General features: G+C 37.1%; 1 protein-coding gene and 1 long non-coding RNA gene across 2 annotated transcripts in view; one reads left to right on the forward strand and one right to left on the reverse strand.

Annotated features, from left to right (window-relative positions):
• Positions 1-1179: 1179 nt before the first annotated feature.
• Positions 1180-1835, forward strand: LOC115925309. Its single transcript, XR_004064614.1, has 2 exons — positions 1180-1329; positions 1641-1835. It is a non-coding gene; the product is annotated as an uncharacterized LOC115925309 (long non-coding RNA).
• A 2989-nt stretch (positions 1836-4824) lies between these two features.
• LOC578366 (fibrillin-1) overlaps positions 4825-19902 on the reverse strand; it is a 51624-nt gene continuing 36546 nt past the window's right edge. Inside the window, exons 42-49 of the mRNA XM_030989111.1 lie at positions 19161-19274; positions 17981-18094; positions 11664-11765; positions 10835-10948; positions 10082-10183; positions 9622-9760; positions 5776-5923; positions 4825-5341 (exon numbers count right to left, since the gene is read on the reverse strand). Of these exons, the coding sequence (XP_030844971.1) occupies positions 5306-5341; positions 5776-5923; positions 9622-9760; positions 10082-10183; positions 10835-10948; positions 11664-11765; positions 17981-18094; positions 19161-19274 (869 nt within the window). The 3' untranslated portion in view covers positions 4825-5305. The remainder of the gene's footprint in view (positions 5342-5775; positions 5924-9621; positions 9761-10081; positions 10184-10834; positions 10949-11663; positions 11766-17980; positions 18095-19160; positions 19275-19902) is intronic.

The raw sequence follows: 19902 nt of genomic DNA on the forward strand, positions 1-19902 counted from the left end.
GTAAGTAGAATCTGTTTTTCTTTGAAAATATCAATTCTGTTGTTAACAAATCTGTTATTTTGGAAGAAGAAAAGTGTTCCTCTCATTATTATGCAATTTCATTTTTGTGTAACTGAACGAAATCATAAATAAAATCAATTTATATCACTCTCCAAGTAGACGAATTGCACCCGTTCAACCATTTCCGTCCATTCATGCAGGTTCAATAGTAATTTCCTAACAACGTTTATTATTCGGTTAGGACAGACAGGTATAAACCTATTAGTCTAGTTTATTATCGCAGTAGTATTGTGGTTTTACTAGTTATGCTACTAGTTGTAGATTTGGGCTTAGAATCAAGATCTAGGCCTAGATCTAGGCCCTATCCCTTATTTATTTTAGCATTGTCTTGTTTTTGTTGATATAGAGACTAGTCTAGGTCTAGGAGGTAACACTATTTTTTTTGTATTTGGCCGGCGGGCACGTTCCTGTTGGTCAGTACATTTTTGGCAAATTTTGCTGATTTTAACTTTTTTTTTGGGGGGGGGGCAGGCGGGGGGGGGGGGGGGGCACGTGCCCCCTGTGCCCCCTTGATCCGTCCCTGGTATTAGGGTCCCTAACACAGTCCAACTCCAAGCTCTAGACTATACTAGAATTAATTTTTTTGTGTGTGTGTGGTTCTTCTAGACCTATGTATAAATAGATTACTTATTTGTTGTTGAGTGTGTAAATCTTGATTTTCATTAAAATTTCTACGTACAATCGAAAACATGATAAATCCATGTGAGGGGAAAGTCAACTATGACATATCTAAATCATAGATAAATTACTTCATCAGCCAGCCTGATTAATATTGTACAAATAATAGGGCAGCAATTAATGTATAAAGAGGTGATTGAACAAACTGTAATGAGAATATATGTATGATGAAAGCTGCTCTGTTTGTTTTGTACCTCTTTGCCTTCTGCTCACGACAGGGGAATGTTCATTGAATTTGTGTACAACAGTGTTTGGTTTAAGAGCAGGGTATCCGAGATCAAGATTAGACTCCATAGTCAATCTTCCAAATGTCTAAAAACCTTACAATTTGGTTGGTAACAATGTCTTGGACCGAATACATGTAAATTACTGTTGTAATTACTGATAAAAATGTACTTAATATGTTCTTTTGAACACATTTGATACAACAGTGAGAATTACTTTTCTGAAAAATAGATGTGCTCTCTTCATAACAAATATATGTATCTCTGTTTTAAATCCTAGGTTGCAAAATAAAGAGCTATGGCATCTGCATGTACTGCTAGTTCATGACAAATGAACATTTATTGTCCATCTCTTCAAATTGAAAAGGTAAGCAGTATCAATTACCAAAATTGATCTATAATTTTTCATAATCCTTGTAAGAAGTCTAATACCCATCTTACCCATTCTGTTAAATAAAAAATATACAAATGGTAATGAAAGGATTTTTTTTTTTAAATCCAAAGCAAACAATTAATCATTTATCTCCTGTAACTATTTTTTATTCTCCTACTTTTTTTTATTTAGCAATTAAAGTATTTGAAATAATCATAAATACAAATATTGAAGATAGATTGAAAAATTGTACTAGTATGTAGTAATTGATTCATTTATTTCATAACTTTCAATTCCTATTCTAGACTGCAGAGCCTGAATTACCTGCAACGTTATGCTTCTTATGAAACATCAGCCAGCCTACAGATAGAAGCTCCCTTTTGCAGCTTTAAGCAAGAGGAACCACAATGAGATACAGATCTTGGTATCATGGACTGGTCACTTTTTACAACCAACACTACTTGTAAAATAAGATTTACAAATTAATTCCTATAAGCTATTAAAAATGCTCTAGTCAAGGTACTAACATTTTGCCATCGAGTTTGAGGTTTTGGGTTTGATAAAATGTTAACATAAAATATTTTAAAGGAAGTAAACGTTTTAATGATACTTCCAAGATTTTCTATTTTAAACAGAATTTTAGAATCTTGCAGAAGAAAAGAGAAGAAATAAAACGCTATTATTCTGTCATGGAGGTTATTGTTAGTGTTAGGGAAACACTCCCCTGTTTTCAGTGAATTCCTCCATTTCCACAGGTTTATCTTTAAAAAATAAATTAAAAACTATTATACTGGATAATTATGTATAATTTCTATTTCACAACTTTAAACCATGTAAAATGTATTATATTATTGAATGGCAAATTGTATATCTGATTTCTTGTCATAATTACTGATCTATTGGAAATGAAAAATAAAACTGAAACTGGAAAGGCGCTACTTCGTTTTTTCAACGGCTTTTTCAAATGATCTAATATTTTTGGTGGTACACAAGTATTAGAAATCGTTATTTTTATGGATATTTCAGACGTCTCTAAACCGATTTTGATCATCCAAAGATGACTTTGTCATTTAAATTGTATGCTCTTTCAAATTTGACACTGAGTTTTGCATTATCTCACAACAAATTATTTTGTGTAGCGCCCTCTGCATTAGAACCCAAATTTAACCCTATAAACCCGGGGCCCGGGGCCTTTTTTCATATACCTGTGCATGTGCCCATGTTCATTTTCCTCGACCTCATACAAATATACGGTGCATTTCGTCAAGACTAGTCAGCATCGTTGCCATATAAATGTGCAGCATAGATAAACAACAATTCGATGATGTGCAAACGGTAAGACGAAAGCCCAAAGGCGGGGTCGCTCGGTGTTAAGTTGATAATGGCTAGAGCGCCCATGTCTTCGCATGTTTACGCTCATGCGCGTTTCTGGTGTAAATCGATGACTCGATGGTACACGTCGGTATCCCATTACACTATGGCCTGAACTCACAAAGGAGGTTTGTCATATGACACGTTTTTACGCATTTTTTTACAAACCTGGTTTGTAAAAACGCGTCGAAACGCGTCATGACACACACAAAACCAAGGTTTGTCGACAAACTTCCTTTGTGAATTCGGGCCTATATGTTCGAAAATCACTTGTTCCTAAGAATATAACATCCCTAGAAAGTTCTGTAAATGTACTGCATAACCGAGGATCGACCTTTTCCATGCAAATAGAGAACCTAAATAAACCCCTATAAAAGGGACTCCGATTTTAAAACAATTGTCTGGTTCTGGAATCGATGACATCCTCGTTTCGCGCGTGGTTATCAAAGTGAAGGTACAGTTCTAAGATTGTCCTCGCCACCCACCTATCCACCCACGCACGCACGAATCATACATACACACACACATACACAACGATTACTCTCTTAAAGATACATTTCCTTTTGCAGCCAACATCGAATTCTGTAGAACTTTGCAGGAATTTTGAATATGCCATGTCCTATCTGTGAAATTTAAGCATCAGCAGTTTCCTGGTATTCAAATTATGCAAGAAACCCGTTTACCGTCTAGACTTCGCCATCAGTCACTATTGAATGACTGACTGACATCTTTTTTTCTTTGTTAATAACATACACAACATGAGCTGTAACAGGTACATGATCATTTGTCTACATCAATAACCCACTTCTTGTAATGGCCAAAATTAAACTGATTGAATCTGTGTGCAGTACAAAACGTACGACCATTCGGTAAAAGGGTCTTAAAATCAGACTATTACTTAGGTGACTGCAATCACTTAAGTTGATTCGACAACTAATGGTCGTTATTTTCCCACTAACAGCCATTTTCAAGCCCTGTCGTTTTGAGGGAAGTTCGAAATCTTTTCGAAGTTTTTTTTCTCCAAATGTAGTTGGAAAGTAACTTTTTCATTTTTTCGGGCCTGCAAATGAGACATAGTACCTTTAACAATGATCTTGAACCAAAAAATAAGAATAATTTTGATAACAATAATGTGATACTAATGATACTAAGTAAACGATAAACAATAACAAATGATGACGATGATGATGATGTTGATGATAATGAAATATACTTCATGAATTACACATTGACTCAATAAAGTATGCAGTGGTCTTCCCTATTGGAATATTTATTTCAGTGTTTCGTGATCCTATGTAAAAAAATATATCATATCAACAAGATTATATATAAAAACATGAAGCCTTGTTAAAATGATGAAAGACTTATGAGGTATAACACTAGTACTGTATAATTAATTGCTTTGGAGGAAAATGAAGATATATAGAATAAACTATATATATACAAAATATATATTACATATAAAATTACAGGAAAATAGTTTTGTTCATATTTTCAAATGGCAATGACACAAATGTGATGCCTGCTTTGTTTTAATACATCAGACGTACACTTTTTTCGTTTGTTCCCAACCCAAGTCATTTTGGCGTCACTATTTTAGCGGAATGTTACAAAACAAGTGGTGTTTACACTTCCTTTAATTCTCATATACTAATCATATCCGTTTATTGATAAGCAGAAGAAAAAAATCCTTGTTATAAAATCCTTTAATTGCTTTTTTCCTGGTGGTGGTGGTGATGGTGGTGGAGGAAAGGGAGAGGGAAGGGTGGGGGAAGTGGGTTATTTTGGTGCCTGGCAAAAATGTTTGAGGTAAAAGTGCCAAAGGTAAACATTCTTATTTTTATTTTCATAAATGCAAGATTCAAAGATACTGGTTGTATTGTTTTAGCGCGGTGGATTTACCCCATATGACCACATCATGTTGTGTATTTGATAACTTTTTTTTATATGCAGTGCTCATATATTCCACAAAAAAAAGATCCATTAAAAAATGTACTCATCTAATATATATGTATATATATATATATATATATATATATATATATATACATAAAGATAGAGAAAGAGAAAGAGAAAGAAAGAGAGAAAGAAAGGGGTGTTATACTTCCCATTAACATAAGCATTTGAACTTTAACTATATAAAAATAGATTTGTACTATTCCAAACACTTGAAATTTGGCTACACTAAAAGCATGATGTAGAAATCAGATCTTTAGATTATAGTTTATGGATCATGTGTTTCCATATATTTGGAGAAAATGAATATCAGTTACTTGATGAATAATATATGAATGATGATATAGAACGCTTTTTAGATTAATATTGCAGCCATTATACACTCACAGATACAGTAAATTATATTAATTTTTTTTTATGTATTTATATTTAAATTGATTTTTATTTCATTAGTTATATGTTTCTAACAGAGACTAGCTGATGTGAGTTTTAGCATGATTACATCAATTCAATCAGTCAACCGTTAGCCTATTTAACAGAGAACCAATCGTTCTATTATAAGTATTCAACTAATTCACTATATTCTTTTCATCCGAATTCCGTTGTCATATTCCTTCTTAATCCGTAGGTTATTTCTTGGTGATCAATAATGGACTAGAAATTGATCCACACTGTTGTTCTGTAATGAAAAGAAATTGATGAAAAGAAAAATCAAAGTTTGAAAGAAAATACATATAACATTATATTAACGTGAACCAATCAACTTAACGAAAACATTATGTACTGCTAGAACGTATAAAAACAACCTTGAAAAACCGAAAAGGGCATTCTATGGCATTATATGGGTTTATGAATAACAGAATTATTGAATATAAAGAAGATGGTGACGTTAAAAATGTTAATGAATTTACAAAAACTTGTGTACACAACACTTTGTACTATAAGAGAAAGATAGCGAAGTGCTGGTGTTTGAATCCTGCATATTGTTCATATTTGGGTATATTATTGAAAGCCTTTGGTTTATCTATTACATGATAAATGACATATCAAACAGGGAGATTATTTATGTGGTATATAACAAGTTAGACTCATCGAAAAGGAAACTGTTTATACCAGAGCATTAGTTTCTCTCAGTCGATCCAATGCTTGGCCAACAGCATACCGGCGTTCTTGAATGGACTCGTAGTCCCTAGAACCCTTCAAAGATTCGTTTACGTAGACACCTCTGTTTCGGCAAATTGAATAGTCATACTGCGCCTCACTGAAGAAGAAAAAATAATTTTTTTATATATTGTGTTACATTTGAGAACTATGAATAATATCTTCACAAAATGTACAAAAAATGCTGAAACAACTAGGCGACCATGAGTACGAACTGTGATGGGTCAATGAAGGCCACTTCATCCCAGACTAAACCTAATGATTACAAATCAGCCGATACAAAGGATATCATATCACCGAAATATCAAGTCGAAATAAAAACCAAAACCAAAACTAGTTCACATGAAAGAGGTATCCATGTATACAACAATTAAAAGCTCTTTCTCTCTCTCCCTCTCTCTATCTATGTCTATCTCTCTCTCTCTATATATATATATATATACATACATTACATATAATTATATATATATATATATATGTATAAAGAAATATATGTAGATAAATACATAGAGACAGATTCATGCTTATAAAGTTTTAGAAGGTAGATATATAAATATATACAGTATATGTTTATAGATAGAGAGAGAGAGAGGGACAGAGATCTGTAGTTAAATACAGGTAAACAGTTTGATAGATAGGTATATGGATTGTTAGATATATATGAATATACATATGAGTAGGTAGATAAAGGCAAAGAGAAAGAGACACAGATCTATAGTTACATATATAGAGGTAGACAGTTTGATAGATAGATAGGCAGCTGGATTGATAGATACGTAGATAGACATATGTATAAGGATGCATTTGGTTCTAGGACAATTACCTCCTGGTCAATCACCCCCGGTCAATTACACCCCCCAGGACAATCGCCCCGAGGACAACCAGCCCTGCAAAATTACCCCCTAGGAACCCCCGTGGACAATTACCACCTGAGGACAATTACCCCCTCGAAAATAACCCTCTTTAGACAATCACCCCCTCCCCCGAGGACAATTTACCCCCGATCAAAAAAATGTCCTTGCATTAAGAACTTATTATAAGGGTGGATTTCCCCTTTAATGAACAAGACGGTATTCCGAGGGGGGGGGGGGGAGGGGGGGTTGTCCTCGGTGGTAATATTCCGGGGGACTATTGTCACTGGGGTAAGTTTTCCGGGGAGGGGGGTTTTCCAAGGGGTAATTGCCCTGATACGATGTATATATTTATGTAGATACAAAGGTAAGTAGCTATATAGGTACACAGATAATTATGTAGAGGTAGAGAGAGAGAGGGATAGAAGAAAAAAATCGGTTTGCACAGATTGGAAGATAGATATATAGATTGGTAGATATGGAGCTATAAAGACGGGTTTATAATAATTGCAGGCCCTCAGGAAGAACAGCTTCCCAGGATAAACAATATCATTATTATCAGTATAGGTATATAAATAGAATGATAGATAGCATGTAGGTAGGTAGATATGGAGAGAAAAATATAAGTAGGTAGATACTAGATAAATAGATAAATAAAGAGATAGAGGGTAAGAAAGTTGTGTCTTTTCGTATTCCAAGGTGCAATGCATGATTCTTAGTGGAGTAAAACAAAATGTACTTGAAGTTGATCGTTTTTGCCTAAATGAAGGTGCCATCCTTTCATTTTTATTATCGAGTCCACTTTATACAAACAATTCCACTTTTTTGTTAACACATGAACATACACTTAAACATTATCATGTTTGCAAACATCATGAAAATATGAACCTTTTTCTTGCAATGTTCTTGTTCTTTCATAAAGACAGCTTTTTTTTCCTCGAATATTATTCTGGGGATGTAAACGAACAATGACTTATCTGGGAACGTCCTCGAATTCTATGCAGAATGTCTAACAATCATGCATACACCGTGATAAAATACCACTCGGCAAGATACCTCTTGGCACTCGTTAGGCAGGTCCAAAATACATGTATGCCCCACCATTTACCAAGTATTACTGAATTGTATTATGGCATTGTCACCATGGAATTGTCAACATAAAAGTACCATTTAATGTTATGTTTAGTCTGATCCAAGGTCTAGTAGTAGGGTGATCATACTGCCTGTGCACACAGTCTGCCCCATGCACATACACACACACACACACACACACACACAACAGCAGTCAGTTGGTAGAAATAGCAATTTTCGTAGATTTATTTAAAACAAAACTGAACAATATTTTATTTCACATATCTTTCAATCATACCTTTAATTACAATTCTGTGTAGTTTCATTGTTAAAGGCATGTGGGAAATATGTTAAATTATTAATCAGAATATTGTCTTTTCAGCCATGTGTGACATGACCCGCTGATCGCCCATTGACTGTTATTCTGCGTGGTGAAAATGCACCTCAATGTACAAAACTTCTCTACAAAAATGCAATATCCTCATATGTTTCACTCATTGAATCAATTTGTTATTTACACTCAAGGTAGCCACAACTGTACTGGGGTCACCAAATTTTCCTTTTCCCTGAAATTCAGTCTCTGTAGAATGTTATGGCCTGTTGAATTAAATAGTTTCTCGGAAAATCGTCATAAATCCTCAAATCTGACATTTAAAAAAAAAAACTATACTGTGATGTAGCTGAAAGTCTGCAAATTCTTATCCGTCATTTGTTCGGTTTTTTTGAATAATTTGTGAAATATATGAGGAAATAGCTGTAACGGTGATCCAAGTAATTTCCATCACCATATTTTATTGGCATTGCAAAAATATTTGGAATTTAATGTTAATATTTGGTGTAAGTATGATCTATAAATATATGATTTTAAAAAATGCCAACAAAATGAATAGTTTGAATTTCCTATTATACAATTAGCTGAAATGACCTAATTTGCATATTTGATGAATATTCATAATTTTGTTTTCTTCAAAAAAAATATATTTCCATACCTGTCTGATATACATAGGTTTCATTGATGTATCATGTTCGGTTTTGATTTGATTTCATATGCGCATATTAATTAGACGGACTTAGTTATTTTCACAACTTTTTCATATCTGCAGATTCGCAAAAATGGCAAAATGACTTATTTTGTTTGCTTCTGTTTTTAAAACGGTAATAGATATATGAATTTTCTTTTTTGTATTTTTTACCACAAAGATGATATTTTAGTGTCTGATAATTTAATTTATTATTTGTGTCCAGGAAGGTGATGAATTAAGGTGTCAACTTTGTCGAATTTTGCCATTTTTGCCCATTTGACCATTTCTGGCAGGTTTTTCGGTAATTATGCGATATCAAAAAAATGGTATAAAATCACAACGCATTGACCGATTTCAATTCTGTTTTTTGTTTTTTTAAGCTTTCAGGAAGCTTGATCATTTGCAATCATCAAATAACATGTGTTTGTTGTACTTATTTTTGGTGTGCTATACCTACTAGTAGAGCTATCATCTTGGTACAGTTGTCGTATATACTGAAATTGATTCTTGGAAAATATTCCCCTGGGCAGTACCCCCCGGCTGATTATCGTTATATAACCAACTTATCTTCAGGGTGAACTTTTCCTTTAATGAACAGGGGGAGGTGTACTTGTCCGAGAGGGTAAGTTTCAGGAGTGGGGAAATATTTGTCCTTTGAGAGTTATTGTCCGCGGGGGTGGAGGGGGGGGGGGGGTAATTTTCCGTTGGTAATTGTCCTCGCGGGTGGCTTTCCTTGGGGTTAATTTGCGGGGAGTGATTGTCCTTATTAAGGAGTGCAATCATAGATGTGGTCAGTACATTATGGGAAATAATAGGTTGGACTTGCTCAATTGTAAGTTTATCGTAATACTCACGCGAGCATTGGTTTCATTGCTTGATTTCGTCTAAAACCTTGAACGAAAACGAAGCAAACCAAGCTTAAAAAGACGAGAACAAAACCGAATATTCCCAAAGCAAGAACAATGATGGCTCCATTTGACAATCCTTGAGGAGCTGAAGAAAAAAAATATATATATGATTACAATTACAGTTAAACAAGAGAAAGATGTAAGGTAACTCTCTTTTCTTTGCACAGTCATAAATGATTTCGCGTACATGTATATTTTTCTGGTCTTGTTTTGTCATAATTGCATATGTCCAGGGAGAAGTAGTAAAAGGGAGCATACCCCCCCCCCCCCCCAAAAAAAAAAAAAAAAAAAACATGACAAAATATATTGGATTAAAAGTTTGTTATTATCATTATAATCATCGAACTTTTGTCTGAACCAACATTCTTTGAGGATTAACCATTGATAAACACATGACACAACTTACCATTCTCGCAAAGGTCTCCCGTAAAACCAGGTGGGCAATTACAAGGCTGTCCAAAAGGGGTACATGTCCCACCATTTTGGCAATTCGATAGATCGCACAGAACTGTTCATTTCAAAGATATATATCAATAGTTCACATTAGTTCTGATAACTTATCAAATTATTTCATCGTTATTTTATTGAAAGGGTATAGACAGTAGAAGGAAAACAGCTCCATATCTACTTTAATATGTACTGCCATGTTGCAAGGGTCTACTCGAAATCAAAAGGTGTGTAGTTTTTATCAATACTGAACTAAAGCCTGGAGCACCCTTGAACCGTTTGTTTGTTCTTTCATTTCTGTTGACTCTGAATTAGGAAAACAACTTCAAAGATCTTCCCTTCCAATGACTACATGTTTAGCACCTTTGATTTCCTAGTTAGCTCTTTATCTATAATTTCTTGATGAGCAAGGAGCATTGTCTCAAAAATCGTAGTGTGTTTCTCCTTGAAATATGCATCATATGAGTTGCATCAAATGAAAGAGGATGATATAAGCTTTCCAAATATGTGTCATTTAGTAATTATAAATGTGACTAAGTTATGATAAAACATCGGTTTCGGTTTCGTTTTTTTCTGGAACGCACTGTATATATATTGGTTTAAAACACCAACTTGAAAATGTAGTATGTATCATGAAAAAGGTCCACAATCTTCATCCAAAATAATGTTCTGGAATAAAAATACTGAAGACAAATTCAACTTGGTGACAAACCTGTTTGACATGTATCTCCTTTATATCCAGCAGCACAGTTACAAGTAAAGTTGTTCACTTCATCAATACAAATTCCACCATTCATACAGGGAGTAGTAGAACAGTAATCAATATCTGTATCGGTTTAAAAATAGTAATCATTTATCAATTAAAATTTCTAGCTTAATGGCCAATTAAACAAAAATATGATCTAAGCCCATACACAAAGTAATTGATACAACAAATTTGTGTAGCAGAAAGATAAAATGAAGACATACATTAACAATGCAAACGCCAAAATGTTACTCCCCCCAAAACAAAAGTTCCATGATTTTCCAAGTTATGCAAATCACTATTTGTTTTCAATCAACCAGAAAGTGAAAACCATATTACTCTTTAAGAAATGAAACCCAATCAGAACTCAACTAATAGCCTACTTAACTGGTTTATCATTATAATCTATTCTTTAAAGATTTAAATTCAAATGATTGAAGCAATGTTAATACCTACATCTCTAATTCAGTAATTAACAATAACACAACAATATATATAAATATATATATATATATATATATATATATATATATATTTACTGTAAACTCCTTAACTTACGAGAAATCAACATTTGTTCACTAATGTTATATATTTTTACTTCCTTCTTTCGGGGGGGGGGGGGGTACTTACCAGTCTCGCACATAGTACCTTTAAAACCGGAAACACAATCACACGGTCCGGGGTTTGTGCATGATCCGCCCTTATGACAAACAGTTCCATCGCCACACTCACTAATGTTATATATTTTTTACTTCCTTCTTTCTTGGGGGGGGGGGGGGGGGGGGGGGGTACTTACCAGTCTCGCACATAGTACCGTTAAAACCGGTTACACAATCACACGGTCCGGGGTTTGTGCATGATCCGCCATTATGACAAACAGTTCCATCGCCACACTCAGCTAAACAGAAAATAAATGTGGAGAATATCTGGTCATGTACATGGGTGATTTAGAAGTCATATTCATGTCACGTAACAAGAATACTCTGATACATTTATTGACTGGGGGTTGGTGCCCAAAAGTTAAAGAAAGAGTAAGCTTTATATTTTAGTGCCTCAAATTAAACGTTGAAGGAAAGTCGTTAATGGAGTATAATGAACACTATGTAAACAAAACAAATGACAATTTCGCTGCCTTTGTTTAATGGCCCGGTCACACATAGACGCCAGACTTTTGTCAGGATTTGGGAGAAGGTAGCCAGTTGACACCGAATGCATAGCGTGTTGCTAGCGCGCTGCGCGTATACAGGACGTGTGCTCCACATATGTCTGGCGTTGGTCTAGCACGCTCCGCGCATGTTTGGCGTGCTTTTGGCGTCTTCATTCATGCGTCGAGCTCCGCCCACACTTTTGAGCATGCTTAAACAATTCTGACGCACACAGCGAATGCCGACGAATGCATAGCGTTGGTCCAGCGCGCTCGACGAACTAATAACGAATGATGACGCACACCTAGCAAACGACAACGCACTGCCAAAATTGCAAATTTCCAATGCGCTGGCCGTGCGTCCCCTATGTGTGACCGGGCCTTTAAGAAATTAATTGCAAGACTATTGGTAATGTCTAAAATAGCCCCCTTAATCAAAAGGTTCAGATACGACGCGGCAAAACTGTATCATTTGTATTTACATGATGATGTAAAGTGTAATACGCATCACATTGCGTTGCCCGCAGTTGCCATTCCTTTACACTAAACAATAAATTTAGCCGCCTTTCTTTGCGGCGGTTTACGTTACTTTTTATTTCCAAAAGGAGCTAAATCCACTGTTGTAACTTCAGAGAAATTTGTGGAATTTGTTTACCATATTTAGTACAGGCATCTATGGAAAAGTGATATTAGAAGGTGCATTTTGTCATTATTGTTCGCAAAATTTAGGTATACACTTTTTTTGAAAGACGGGCTCTGAAGTAAACAATGTTCTGATATTAATAACTCAATTTTCATCAAAAGTGAATTTAGCTCTTTTTTGAATTAATCTCTTCGTATATATATATATATATAAATATACATTGTCTGATTAATGCTTTGGTCTTTCCAATCGTTACATTAGGGACTTTTAGATTGAGTGGACGAGAACACGACGAACGCCGACTGATCATGCGTGTCAACGTACTTAACTGCCCATGTTGACTACAATTAGAATTTTTTTAGATTGCACACGACGATATAAATGCATGCAGGAAGTAACACTATGAACATCACGGATAAAGAAAGAGGACACAATATACAGTTCCTCATTCTACCCTCAACAAAAGAACATCCCTTCACTGATATTATGTAAAAATGTGTAGAACAGGTGAATATGCATGTGACACCTGTTCTACACATTTTTACATAACAGCAGGGAAGGGATGTTCCTTTGTCTAACTGAGGAACTGTATATTTTATGCGCACGCGGCATAATAATAATTATAATACATATGATTTATAAGGCGCCAAATCCACTTGACAGTCAAATGCTCAAAGCGCGCAGCTTGTGCAAGAGATGAAATACATACATGATACATTTTACAAAGTGCGATAGGAAAGGTACAGACATGAAAGGTTACGGTAATCAATTATAAGCTAAATTAAACAGATATTTCTTAAGATTGTTTTTTAACACTTCAGCAGAACTGCTATTCTTAATCCATTGAGGGAGAGTATTCCATAATGAAGGCCCAGCATGAGCGAAGGTTCGCTCCCCACTTTGTTTTCACCCTAGGAGTAACAAGTAAGCCAGAGTTTTGAGAACGTAGCTGTCTTTAAGGAAAGTAATGCCTAATCAAGCCGATGTTATACTGCGGAGCAGAGCCATGTATACAGTGAAATAATAGCAAAATAATCTTGAAAATAACACGTTTGTCTACGGGCAACCAATGGAGTGATTTGAGGACTGGTGTGATGTGACTGTACTTGTTGGACAGGGTCACGACACGAGCAGCAGCATTCTGTAATATTTGTAATTTTGCAAGTAGGTTGTGAGGCGAACTAAACAAAAGGCCATTACCAAAATCCAAGCGAGAAGGAATTAAAGCATGAGTAATTTTCTCAGTGGCACTACGGTTAAGATATTTACGAATAAAACCCAAATTGCGTAACTGATAACGTACTGATTTTGAGACATATTGAATTTGTGTATACATTGTCATGTTTGAGTCGAGAAACACACCAGGGTTGCGACATATATTAGATAGGGTAATTTCATGTCCAGCAAGAGTAATTGAAGTGATGGACATCTTCTCTAACTGAGTACCTTGAGCATGTAAAGGCGCTACATGACTACCAATATGTATGTATGTACTAGATTTAGGAAAATGACGTCACACGTTGCAGTCAAAGCTGTCGACGTGCAAATCTAAAAGTCCCTATCGTATGGGTCAGAGACCTGGGTTCTTGGAGCAGCAGATGGAAAGATAATCCTCGCTTTCGAAATTTGGTGTACGGGGAGGATATTGAGGATATTATATAGCGAAAGCTCATAAATCAAATGATTTTGTCAAGAACCAATTTGGAGCGAAATTCATCCGCTGCCAGAAAATACAAAAGAACAAGCTGCAGCATTTTGGACACATTTCTAGGAGAGAAGGTTATTACCCAAGGTCATGTTGAGGGTCAATGAAAACGTGGTAGGCCAAAAGTCCGATGGTTCGACATTTGCACAGCTAATTGCTATGCCTAGGATAGAAGTGGGTAGAACGTCATCTTCAATAGGGTCAATGTAGTGACAGGAGCAGTTGTGTCACAATGTTTTGCATATGTGTGCCAATTTCTTTTCCGCCCTTTTTCTTGTCAGACCGGTTAGCAAACGTTCTTCCGTGGGACAGTATTAGTCAGACGGGGATTCAGGATTTCTTAGGGGGGGGGGGGCTACATTTAAAATCGATTTGAAATTTTGAAAATCGTGCCGGCCAATATTTCGCTCTGTGGGGTTGGGGGGAGGGGGGATGGGGGTAGTGGGCACTTTTCTTTTTGCTCCCGAAAGTTGAGCGCCAGAGGGGGGGGGGGGGGGGGGGGGATAAAAAAATGGTAAAATTAACGTGTTTTTACACCTTTTTCTTCCCAGGGGGGGGGGGCGCCTTGGTCCACGCCCCCTGGATCCGCCATTGGTATTAGTAAAAAAAAAAAAAAAAAAAAAAAAAAGCTATAATCACAACTCAGAGCGGCGACCGACCGATTGGTAGCCTGCTCATTCGCTGCTGGAATTTAGGCATCGCCCAACGATTTTTAGAGAAGTAGAGCCCCAGGTATGCCTGGGCTGTGCCCTTTTGATTTCCCGTCTAATTTAGGCAAAAACTGAGCGAAATCGGGGACCCACCGATTCCCTAGCGGCCTCCCACCGGCCACTGGCTGATTAAAAATAAAAATGCTCGGCGGCCGGTTGGTGCGCGGCGGGGCATAAACATACGCTCGATGCCTGGCCGTTCGTTGCGAGATCAAAAGCTGCTTATCGATTTTGAACTCGCCGCCCAGTGACTTAATGATCTCCCAGCGACGACTGGGCCGCAATTGGGTGGCGACCGCTCGGCAGCCTCCTTTTGAGCAAGCGGCGTCGATATTTTATCTAAATCGCTTGACGGCGAACACTCGACTAAGTCGATGCCTGGGCGGCCACCACCCAGGCACCGAGCGTATTTCTGGCGGCCAGTGAAAAGAGAGCAGGCGCCGCCAAATGTTAACTCCGCGCTAAAAGTTCAGCGGCGACCGAGCGATACCCTAAAAACTAGCGGTGCCCGAGCGACCGCCCCTCGGTGCCCGAGCGAAATTGGCTAAAAACTAGCCGCCCGACCGCCGAGCAGGCTACTTTTGGGGTTTGTGACTATAGCTATAAAGGCATCGTCAAACGATTTTTGGAGAAGTCGAGCAGGCTGTAGATCCATGGCGATGCCTGGGTGGTTGTGCCCTGTCAATTTCCCGTCGGTCTCCGGTCGATTTTAGGTCAAAACTGGGCGAAATTTGGGAGCTTCTCCGGGCGGCGTCCAGGATTGACCGACTGATGACTCACCGATTCCCTAGCGGTCTCCCACCGGCCACCGGCTGATTTTAAAGAAATGTGCCCGGCATCGACCTAAACAAGAGATCGCTTTCGAGCGATTTAGGTCAAAAATCCAAGCCCCTAGGTCAAAGGCTGCCGACCGATGTTTAACTCCAGTGACCGACTGATCTCACAGCGGCGACCGGGCGGTGACCACTCGGCAGCCTTTGACATAGCGGCTTCGATTCAGAACGGTGCCCGGGCGGCGAAAGCCCGGGCACCGAGCGTATTTTGGGTGGCGATTGAAAAGTGAGCAGGGGCCGCCGGATTTTAACTCCGCGCCAAAACAAGCGGTGCCCGGACGGCCGCCGCTCGGTACCCGGGCGAAATTGGCTAAAAACTCGCTACCCGGCCGCCGACCAGGCTCCTTTTTTTGGTTATGACCATAGCTAAATTGAGATCGATGCCCTTAATAACCGTTTATTGACGTGTGCAGTTGGGTGAGATGTGTCAATGTCATGGATTTGGGACAGAGAGGCAGCAACCTCCTCTTCCATTACATCATGTGCGCTAAGTACTATGCAGACCTCTTGAAAGGAAAAGATTGCCTAGCTGTTTTACCACATTGACGAAAGAGAGGACATCTTTTCGAAACTTGACTTGAAAGATGTGTGCTTATTCATTATGTGCAGTGGATGATGAAAGTGAGTTGTATGCAGCTAAAAATATATTTTTTTTGCGCATCATAGTATTCGTATACCATGATAGCATCATGGTATTCGTATCTGTTTTTTAAAAATACAATAACTTCTAATCAAGATGACGGCCATACCGAATTTCACCTACCCGAGCTTAGCTGGGTTCAGAAATAAAGGAACCAGACTTTTGATAAAGGCTATACATTAACCGCTCTTTCTGCCACTTGCCCTAAGCTTTAGAATAGGACGGTAAAAAAGAATCGATGGGAGAACATCATAATCAGATTATCCGACCTCGAAAATCCCCTGTGGTCTGAGGAGGCGCGATAGCTCAATCGGTAGAGCAGTGGTCGCGTAATCCGGTGACCCGGGTTTGAAACCAAGGCGATGCGCTATTGCCCTTTGGTAAGGCATTAATCTTCACTACCAGGTCGCTCGGAGAAGACCTTAAGCCGTCGGCCGTCTGGTTGCTTTCTTACAAGCATTAATGCTTTCTTAGCAGTCAGTAAAATAACCATCACATCCATCAGATGGTATATATTTCAATAAAAATAAATATAAATAAAAATTCTCATGTAGGACCTGACAAGCTTGACACAGTCAATGACCATGAACTGTAACTTCAGTAAATCATTATGAACACCTTCCATCCAGACGTCTTCTCTATCATACTCTGCCTCGTTTTGGATGGTCCTGGTAAACTTGTCATGATCATATTGCACTTCTTGGTATGCCTGCTGATACCTCTCGAATAAATTCTGTGCCTCCGCCCTACCTCAGAAAACAATAGCTCTGCCACATTGCATACTCTCTTGAGTCTGGACTTGGCACCCCTACGCTGAAACTCAAGTTTACTTTCATCGCTCACCTTAAACTATCGCATCCAAGGTTAGCAGTGAGAAATTGAATTAATGGAAAGCTGAGAAAATAATACAAAATGCGGCAAGCATATCCAGCTTGGGATCGTATAAGAGACCGTAGTCTAATCATATTGATTTCTTGGCAGTATATACTGTCGAAATGATAATGAACTTCCCACCAAAAGAGGCATTCTGGCGCACAGAAAGAACAGGCGACAATCACAAGATGTCGTCTTTTAAAGACCCATAGTGCTCTGCTGGTTTTTACATTAACTGGCATATGCATACACATCGACAACTGAATAACGTAACGGTATCTGCATATTAAAAAACATCATGATAATCAGGTTTTTTTTCTTCAATATAATCAAAAGAAGAGTAGTTTCTCTCATTACTGCTCAAAAATATATAACAACAATTCAGTTCAGTTCTGTTGATTTTGAATCAAGAACATTTTCAAAAAAAATTCTCTGCAATTACTTGATGTTTTTTTGTCTTTCTTTAACCTTTATCTATAACTTTTAGATGAGCAAGGAGGTAAAGCATTACTAAAAAAAAGTGTATTTAGATCGGGATTTAATCTGATTCGATTTTAAAACTTACTTGTTCCACACAAAGTCCCAATAGAGCCATTAACACAAGCACAAGTGAAGTAGTTGACTTCATCAGCGCAACTTCCTCCATTCATACATGGATTGCTAGCACATTCATCAATATCTGTGTAAAATGAGATCCAAAGACAAAGACATGTATACAAGTTACGAAAAAACAATGTTCATTTAGACAATATTTTGGTGCGGATAACAGAAAGGAGAAAGTAAAGGAGTTAAATAAATCAGCGCAACTTCCTTCATTCATACAAGGATCTCTATCACATTCGTCGATATCAGGGCAAATTAAGTTTAACAGACAATGAATGGGATAAAAAGGGGTAAGAAAAATAATTTCCTTTTTGACATATTTTTCTTTATTTGGCGGATGACAGAAACATGATGTCAAAACTGATATTCGAAATTCAAATTAATGACAGTTGAGGAATTTGTTATTTTATACATAAAAACCCATTAATAGATATATTAAATGAAATGAATTAACTAAATATTATTTTTTTTGATTTTCGAATTCTTTCCAATATTCTAGCCTTAAATAGCAAACATATTTCTGATACAATATTTTTAAATGAAGCTCCATGTGCCCCCGAACAAAAAAAAGGGGAAAAGAGATAAAAAAAAATCCTTCATTTCGAGATGAAAAATCGTCCTATGGATGGTCTTAGTTTGAAGACACCGAGGGTCCAACAGTTGAATCTGTATGATAAGGATGAAATATGCTACTCTTATTGTACGCTGAATGTTGTCTTATTAATAGAGATCCTTGTGGGAATCACAATAAAAATGTTTTTTTTTTTAATGATCATGCACTCCTACCATCCATATGTCTACTCGAAAAAAGAGAGTAGCTAAATTACAATTTCAAATCTGTTCTTGAAAGTATCATGCACTCCCTTTTTCCATGTGTCTACTTGAGATGATTAAGAGTGTAGTTTCTCTTATTACTGCACCAGCAGGTGGGACACCCTAATATCTTTTGTTTCTTCTTTCACTCTAGAAGACTCTGAATTAAGAAAAACCTCCAATAATTTCCTCACCAATGCCTAAAGCTTTCTTACTTTTTATTTCCTTGTTCGATTTTATCTACAATGTCTTGATGAGCTAGATGCAATTACTTTACATAAAAAGTGTATGTATGAAAGTATGTCATTTGCTTTGACTGTATGTCTCACCTGTTTCGCAACTACTTCCAGTATAGCCCAGTACGCAGGCACAAGTATAGCTGTTTACTCCGTCAGTACAAGTTCCTCCATGCATACAAGGCTCAAGAGCACACTCGTCGATATCTGTGCAAATTTGAGTTCCAGAGATAATAAATGGAACAAAAGTGACGAGAATAACATTTCATATTTGACCTTTTTTGGGGCGGATAACAAGAAAATTAAGACACAAAACTGGCATTTTACATGCAAATATAGGCAATTCTCACTTGAATTGTATTGAATTGATCTTTATTTCATTCATCATAAAAACATCATAACGAGCGTATAAAATACAAAACATAGCGTACAACTTAAAGAGAAACATTTACAATAGGGTACAACAAAAATGTATATGAATATGGAGACAGCTAGGAAAGCCAAATGCTTTATTGGTGCTGCCACCAAAACAGTAATACAGTGTAAAGCAGTAAAATATTGTTGTTTTAGAAGGTAATACAAAAAAAAGTGCCTAAATAGAGGGAAAAAAAACAAAAAAACTAGACATGCAATCGTGTCACAACGATGTGCGTGCGATGATGCACGAGCTTCTTTGTAAGAAGTATGTAGCTTCTGTGATAGTGGAGATAGGTATAGGGCGAAAGAAAGGCCACCAAAACGGCCCGAAAAGGACAAAATGGAACCTGGACGGTCACGCATTGCAGATTCCAGAGAACGAAGAATACAGTGACCTTAAATGAGTCACCCCAAGAAT

The sequence above is a fragment of the Strongylocentrotus purpuratus genome, unplaced genomic scaffold (genome assembly GCF_000002235.5).
Source record: "Strongylocentrotus purpuratus isolate Spur 01 unplaced genomic scaffold, Spur_5.0 spur5_scaffold_18, whole genome shotgun sequence".
NCBI classification, from domain to species: Eukaryota; Metazoa; Echinodermata; class Echinoidea; order Camarodonta; family Strongylocentrotidae; genus Strongylocentrotus; species Strongylocentrotus purpuratus.